Source organism: Castanea sativa, chromosome 3, assembly GCF_040712315.1.
Source record: "Castanea sativa cultivar Marrone di Chiusa Pesio chromosome 3, ASM4071231v1".
Lineage (NCBI taxonomy): Eukaryota > Viridiplantae > Streptophyta > Magnoliopsida > Fagales > Fagaceae > Castanea > Castanea sativa.
In genome coordinates this window covers 38,640,404-38,649,045 of record NC_134015.1, presented here as the reverse complement: position 1 = coordinate 38,649,045, position 8,642 = coordinate 38,640,404, and the positions used below count along the sequence as shown (strand labels likewise).

General features: G+C 36.9%; 1 protein-coding gene across 1 annotated transcript; it reads right to left on the bottom strand.

Annotated features, from left to right (window-relative positions):
• Positions 1–3,796: 3,796 nt before the first annotated feature.
• LOC142629840 (exocyst complex component EXO70C1) lies at positions 3,797–6,054 on the bottom strand. Its single transcript, XM_075803882.1, has one exon. It carries the CDS (start codon positions 5,954–5,956, stop codon positions 3,956–3,958), a length of 2,001 nt encoding a protein of 666 aa, XP_075659997.1. The 5' UTR covers positions 5,957–6,054; the 3' UTR covers positions 3,797–3,955.
• Between the last annotated feature and the right edge of the window lie 2,588 nt (positions 6,055–8,642).

Here is an 8,642-nt window from a genome sequence, read left to right as displayed (position 1 = left end):
GAATGCCCAAAATTACTGCAGCTTCATGAGGCAAGAACAACTGATGCACCAACTCAGATTTCCATGTTGCACTAGTTTGATCAATGAGTACACTGACCTTAGCATCAGGTGCCAGCTGAAGGGTCGGAGATAAAATGGACAGGTTTGAGTGAACAGACAACCATTTATCCAATTTAATGCTCACTGATTCGCCGTTTCCAATGCGCCACACTATCCCTTTCCGGATCACATCTCTCGCACTAATAATGCTTTTTCGCGCATAAGACCCCACTCTTGAGTCTTTAGCCTCTAGAATAGGGCAATCCAGGAAAAATCTAGCCTTAAACACACGGTGACATAATGACTCTGGGTTATTAATCATACGCCAAACTTGCTTAGCCAATAGCCCGTCATTAAACTTCTCAATTTCCTTGAACCCCAAACCACCTACCTCTTTGGCCTCACACATTTTCTCCCACTTCACCCAATGTACCTTCCTATTGTCTCCGCTATATCCCCACCAAAATTTAAGAATTAAAACCTCAAATTCTTTTATAAGACCCTTCGGAAGCTTGAAACAGATCATCGTATATGTTGGGATAGCTTGGATGACCGATTTAATTAAGACTTCCCTCCCGGCTTGGGATAAGAGTTTTTCCTTCCATTCTTGGAGTTTTTTCCAAACCCTTTCCTTCAAATAAATGAAACTTTGCTTTTTAGCTCGACCCACAAGGGTAGGAAGACCCAAGTACCTTTCATATTGTCTGATAGTTGGTACCCCCAAAAGCTGTTGGATCTGAACCTGAGTGTCCTGGTGGGTATTGGAGCTAAAGAAAATATTTGTCTTATCGCGGTTAATTTTTTGACCCGAGCCTCTCTCGTAGACATCAAGGATATTCAGAATGTTTTGGCATTCCTCCTCCCTTGCACGACAGAAAAGCACACTATCGTCTACAAAGAATAAGTGTGAAATCCTTGGGCCATTTCTGCTTATAGCCACCCCATGGATGAGCTCCTCTGTTTCAGCTTTGTGGATTAGGCTTTCGAGCCCCATTGCACACATGAGGAATAAATATGGGGAAAGAGGATCTTCCTGTCTCAAGCCTCTACTTGGCTTGATGTTTCCAACAGGTTGCCCATTAAGGAGAACAGAATAAGATACAGATCTTAAGCACAACATAATAAGGCTAACCATCCTATCCCCAAGCCCTAAGTGTCGCATGGTTTTTTCCAAGAACTCCCATTCTACACGGTCATAGGCTTTGCTTATGTCCAATTTGAAAGCCATATATCCCATCTTCCCTTGTGTCTTACGTTTAAGATAATGCAAAGTTTCAAAGGCCACAAGAATAATATCAAATATGAGTCTCCCCGATAAAAATGCACTCTGGGATTCAGGGATAGCTTGAGCTAGGAATTTTTTCAAATGATTTACCACAACTTTGGCTATGAGTTTATAAATGACATTACACAAGCTTATTGGCCAAAAGGCAGCCACTTTTCTTGGGTTTTTAATTTTTGGAATCAATGTGATAAAGGTGGTATTAAGGGGTTCATGCATAACACCAGTGTTAAGAGCTTTGAGAACAAATGCAGTTACATCGTCACCCACAATATGTCAGAAAGACTTATAAAAAATGAGAGACATACTGTTGGGACCCGGAGCCGTGAGGGGTGCCATTTGTTTGAGTGCATACTGGACCTCCAGTGCTTGAAAGTCACGGTCTAAGAAGCTTGCTGCATCCTCGGTCAAGGCTGGTTGGATGCCATTTAAAATTTCCTCAAACCCTATTGGATCAGAGAATGTAAAGATGGAATTAAAATACTGCTCAAGCACCCTACCCATCCGAGTTTCATCAACTTCCCACAGCCCTGACTCATCCTCCAATCCCTCTATAAAATTGCGGCGGTTTCATTGAGTGGCACGGCAGTGGAACTCTAAATCAAGGTCTGCACAAAGCACTTCAGCTCGCCTCTGAATATTACTGCTTGGCTCATACTAGGAGGGATTGATCATTAAAAATAACTAAACTTATAATCTGGCAGCCACCGTTTGTCATAGTCAACACAGATGGAAGTATACAAGCTATTCCAAGATTACCGTTTGGGGGGGCGAGGGGCAGTTATTATTGATAACCAAGGTAGATGGATCATAGGGTAGTCTATGCACATTGGAATATTTCAACTCATAACTGTGCTGAATTGTGGGTAGTTAGACAGAGATTGCATCTTGCATGGGGACTAGGATTTAAATTTATAACTTTAGATATTGATTTTGAACTGAATAAGTTGACTAACATCAAATGCTGTAATGGCTTTATTGCAAGACCCTCTTGGATTGAGAGTGGACCCGCCTTCTACCTCACGTCTTTCGTGAAGCAAATAGTATTGCAGATGAACTTGCCAAGAGAGGAAAGAAGCGAAGGAGCAGACTTGCAGAATACAACCACTGTCATCTTTTTGTAACTAGCTCTTATATATGTGATCTTTTGCAACTAGGCACTCGCAGATAGTGCTCGATGTGATATTTTGTAACTAGACATCCTATACGGATGTCACATGGACAAAGTTGATGTACTTGCTTTCTAATAAATAAACATTTCCTCTCTTTTATTAAAAAAAAAGTCTCTTAACATGAGTGAACATAAAGTAAATGCTAGTGTATATTACCAGATGAATGTTGTAGTTGCCTTAACAATTATAATGAAGGATATAAGGACATTATATTATTGTCAATTAAATTGCATGAAATATGTTAGAACACCAAAGTTTTCAGTTAGTTAATATTTTTTTTGTGTGTTTTTGTATTTTTTAGAAAGAATTTAAATGCACACTTGATGACATATACCATTATGAGTGGTAGAGAAAAAATGGTAAATTTCTATGTAATTAATGATTCATTAATCACAATCACATACATCATCGACGTATCATCACGTTGTAACAAAACTAGATGACATGTTCAAGTCATTTAATCGGTTGACTCAACTGGTTTGTAGGTACATTACAAAGAACCATCATTGAAGATGATGCAAAGTGCAATGCTTATAATATATATAATTTTTACAATGAGAGAGAGAGAGAGAGAGAGAGAGAGGGGGGGGGGGGGGGGGGCGGGGGAATAAGAATACATGTTCTCCACTATAGAAGAATTAGACAATGTCACTGACAGTGAAATAAAAAGGCTTTTTGACATAAAATGAACTATCCCTTAGCACATATGGATAAAGTGCTTTTCTTAAGTTTAGTATTTTTAAAATTAAAAAAATAAATAAATAAAAAATAATAATTAAGAAGGTATAGTGAACAAGAAGTTCGGCTAAATCAGTCTGAAGTATACTCTCACGATCTGATGGGACTTCTTCCTTCCAAACAAGCAAATCATTAGAGAATAGAGCTCACCTAGCAACGGAATGAACGACTGAGTTTCCTTGTCTTTGAAGTTTGAACATATATCCTGGAACTGAAATGCAATGAACAAATTGAATGTTTTTTCTTGTAAAATCATTAAAGAATGTTTTCATTGAGTTCCTGAAAACAACTTGGTGCTAAATTTTGAGTTCAAGTGATGAATTCACGTGCGTTACCAAAAGTTCCAAAAAGAATGATAATGTCTGACGACTAATGATCAGCAACAATAATTATATTGAACTATCAAGAGCAAGTACAACTAATTTAGATTATTATCTTCTTGTTTTTTATCAATTTAGACTACTATCTGGGAACCCAATCAAATTACATTCACATATAGACGTAAATACTAAATGGGCCATGGATGGAATTGGACCAAAGAGACGGAAAACCAAACATGGGAAATTTTTCTGTAACATTATATATGATCAAAATCAAATAAATTGTCTGCCCAAAAAAACGCACAAGCATACAAAGTATATGACAGATTGAAATTGAGATGCAGTACAGGAATGAATTTCTTTACCATTATGATATCTAATCTTTTCTTCTTTCAGTAATTTTATTATGTTCTTCTCCTTGACATAGATGTAGGATTCCCATCAAACAATTCTTCAATCAAAGTCTCAATATCTTCTGGCTGGTACTTTATATACTTCTCAGCCTGTCTGCCTGGATCCAAAAATTGCTTGAACCTCCCTAAGAATGAACGGTAAGCCGGAATCATCACCGCCGATATTGAAACCCGAAGCTCTGACTGAAGCTGCTCATCGCTCACCACCCAAGTGCTCTGCGTCTTGTGTATTTCATCGAACATAGCATTGAAATTCTTAAACCTCTCCTTCAACACAGGCTTTGAAACCTTGCCGTATGAAGACCCACTTGTGGTTTGAAGTCCCTCATGGCTTAGACATTGCAAAACCTTACTCCATGTTTCTCTCTGATAACTCTTGTGGTAATGCCTCAGCTCCGAAGACCTCCTCCTACGCCACCTATCGCCCATCAATTCATGAATCTCCGCCGACCCTTTGATCTTCTGTAGAATGTATCTCCCATTGTTCATCAAAAAAATGTTTTGCAATGCGAGGTCCCTGTACAGCTTTGATTTCATATCAAGGTTCGCGTCCAACAGCTCCATAATTGTCATCAATTGTTCAGAAAATGGTGTCGTTTTCGGCGAACCATCATCGGATACGTCTCCATCATGATCATCGACATCAATTTGTTGCTCATCCTTGGGTTTATCGATCATTAGGTGCTGTTGAAACACCTGTTTCAACGTGTCCTTGTATTCACAAGCGTACTTGAGGTAATTCATCACGTAACGCGTCAATGGGTGCACTGCACCACTGGGCACCGGGGTTCTTGCATGGTTGTCACTCTTGATTGAGTTTTCAAGATCACAGAAAATGCTAACCGCGGCTTCGCCAAGCCAGGTCATGGTCTCGGATGCCTCGGACATCAATCCCTGCGCGCAATCTCCCTGGCACAATTCATCAATGGCTGGAATTAGATCGCGCAGAGTCTCGTACATGTCGAGGATCTTGAACAACTTCTCAGCCGATCTCTTCGTTAACACAACGGCTTCTGCGAAATTAAGAAGCTGTAAAACAACAGTGTGTGCTAGATTGGTGAATAGGCTCTGTGATATTAGGGGATAGTCAGTTAAAATAGTGTCACAAAGGTTTTTCTCTTTGGAGAAAAAATTAGTGTAACATTGCTTGACCACGTTGATCCACAAAGCAATTTCTCCTTCCAGTGATTCCCATTGCATTCTTTGTATGTCGTCGATGCTAATATACTCATATCCTAGCTTGCTCAATGTCCCTTTAAACGCGGTCTGCCTTAGAATGCTATAAACCATGCAACATTCATTTTCGTACCCTGCCAAAACCATTGCCGTGGCAATCTTTTTCATGTGGTAAATGGTTTCCTGGGAAAATCCTGGGAATTCGTCTTCCTTGTTTGATTCAAGCTCGGGTTGGAGGACACACCGATCGCTTTCTTGATGCGAATAATTGAACGAGGTCTGCTTCCATGTCTTCTGATGAGATTTTTGTTCCACAACGATGGATTTTGTTCCTTCAAGCAAGTGACGAAACTCTTCCCCCAAAAACGACATCGCTTGTTGTAACACGATGCTCGTTCGGTTTAGAGAAGATGACAACGCCGAGCTCGATGGGAATTCGCCAAGCTCAATCGACAGCTTCGAAATCCGATTCACGGCTTCCATAAGCGACGTGTCGTATTCAGGATCTCGACCAAACTTTGCCTCCGAAGCTTTGCTGGCATTAACGTAGTTGTTGATCATGCCTTCCACCATTTCCGACAATAACTCAACGGATTTCGGAACTTCTGAGGGTGGGTTCGATTTGTCTTCGGCATTGATTAAGGCCTCCAAGAACCGATCAACCTCGTCCAGAATCTGTGTATGGCTCAAATCTGGATCCGAGGTTGTGCCCTCCACAACTTCGTTTTCTTCGCTTCCCGCAGGTTGTTCATCGCCCGATTTCGAAGACACATTATCGTTATCCTCAACATTTTCCGGATGAGGGTCTTTCTCCATGATTTCTGATTAGCTTTTCTTTTTTTTCTTTTTTCTTTTTTGTGTGTGTGTCAAAAGAGAAAATGGATTTTGGGTTTTAGAGAATTGGATAGACTCGAAGAATCATATCGAAAAAGAAGGAGAATTCTTCGTCATAATTCTTTGTTTATTTATTAATTTTATATCTAAAATTATTGACAAACTCATTGATTTTTTTTTTTTTTTACTACAATTTGGCTGGAGAGAAATAAAATGAAAGGGTGTAAGGACGTGGTGGAGTTTTAAGAATTGAGCTGGTTGGTAAATTGGTTAGTTGAATGTTGACCCAGTATGAGAAGGTCACCTCACGTTTGTGCTCCCCACGACGTTACTTTGTCTTAATTTAGGTTATTCTTTTATGTGTGTCTGCGCTGTGAGCCAGTGACCATGAGTCATTGAGTGCCACCCATGATGTTGAGGTGCTACGAATTTGGCAAAAAAACTTGTATATTGGATCAGAATTGTCACCTTCGTAGAATACAGGATTTGTGATTGATTGCCGCTCATTGTGATCCCACATGTTCTGTTTATTAATTATTATTGATTATTGTAGATCACTAGAGATCTTATGTACTATGAAATTTCTACAACCTAAAAATGTATCAAGAAAAAATAGTATTTTTACTCCAAAGATAACATTTTTTATCGTTTATAATGATCTATATTAATCAACCTTCTTTGCAATTTTTTCTTTTGTTTGTTCGAGAAACAAGCTATTATTTTAGTTTCTTTTGTCAGAAAAAGTTAAAAAAATTAAAAAGAAAGAAATTAAAAAAAATAAGGTGAAGAGCAAGGTAAATGGGACGTTTTTGGTAGTCCATTTAAAAATACTTTTCTTAATTTAAAATAAAAATTGGTGTGTCTTATAAAAAAAATGTTTGTTTGGCATAAGGTGTTTTACGAAACATAAATTTAAAATATAGTCTCAAGAGATTTTAAATTCAATAAAGAATTAGTGTAAAACATTTGTTTCACCCTTCAATACCAGCATACTACATCGGCATTTCACAAATTAATAAATTCAAAATTCCACACACAATACATCATCCTTCTTAATGTTGAATTTTGATGATATTGGTTGATATTTGATATGATCATGCATCTAATATGATTAACATGCATACTAGGATTATATTTTCTTTTAATGATTTAAACTGCATGATGAACACAATTTTGTCTCCATCATGTATAGCATAATTGGATGCTTAACTATTAATTTCTCCAAAACCGATATTCAGATTAGATGGAATTGATGGTTAACACTTTCCATTTTTATAACCTAGCCTCAAAATTAGATTTTGGGTTCGTTTATTTGATTCTTATCAATTTAATTTGATTTTCTTAATTGTAACTAGTAAAAAAAGTAGTACAATCTTGTTATTTTTAGTTTGTAATTACGAAATAAAGCCTTGTAATCTTTCTTTTCTAAATTGTATCTAGGATCAAAGTCATAAGTCATGTAATTTGGATCATCTCAATAATGTAATTTCAAAGTTGTTCAATAAAAATATATTTCATGAGGTTTTCTTAATTTTTTATTGTTCTTTAATTAAATTAACTAGTGACTCCATTAAAAAACCTTCAATCTAGGAGGTAAAACATTGTTATTTGAGTAACCATTTTGAGAGTTCAACCATCTTCCTTGAAGAAATAGATCCTCACAGCCAATGGCAAAGTCATGTTGGGACTAGGGGAGCTATAGTCCCCCAAATATTTTGAGAAGAGTCTAGTAGATATACTCATGTATGAGTTATCACAGTCACTTTTAATTTTTTTTTTTTTTTTTTTTTTTAAGAATACATATGCTGCTAGCTCCAAAAAACGTTCTATAGCCGCGTTTTAAAAACGTGGCTATAGCTCAGAAAAACGTGGCTATAGCCTGATTTGGCCTACAGCTACGTTTTTTTAGGCCGCGTTTTCATCCATGGCCTCAAATCTGTAACTATAGGCCTGAGGGGTCTATGGCCAAATTTTTTCAAACGTGGCTATAGGACATACTCTAGCCACATTTTTTAAACGTGGCTATAAATCCTCAGCCTACAGCCGCATTTAAAAAACGCGGCTATAGACCCTTATATTTTTTTTTTTTTAATTTTGATTACCAAAAATTAATTTTTGGTAATCAAAATTTTTTTTAAAAAATTTTAATTTTAATTTTTAAAATTAATGCGTTCAAACTTTAAAATTTTAATTTTAATTAAATTAAGAAATTCAAAACAACAATACAAACCTAGCAAATTCAAATTCAGACAAAAACCCAGAAAATTTCAAAATTAATCAAACACAACATGCCCACAATACAAACACAACATGCTCTAAAATACAAGAAAATAGTGCAAGAACACAAACAGAACATCTCCTTCAACAAAAGTACAAGCTCAAAAATACAAAAAGAGTACATACGCTCAAAGCCAAAATTAATCAAAACATAATCAAACAAAAGAAAATAATTTTTGGCCATGGGTTAGAGAAAAATAAAGCAAACAGAGATAATTTTTTGAGGCACTTTAGCTTCATTGATTTAAAATCTTCAAGTCTATAGCAAAGAGAGACTCAATCTTCAGATCTACTGCAAAGAGAGACAAAGTTAAAGGGAATAAAAATGAACAAAACTCAAAGAACAATGAACAAAACCTCATATTTTCACAAACCTATTCATACAGCATCA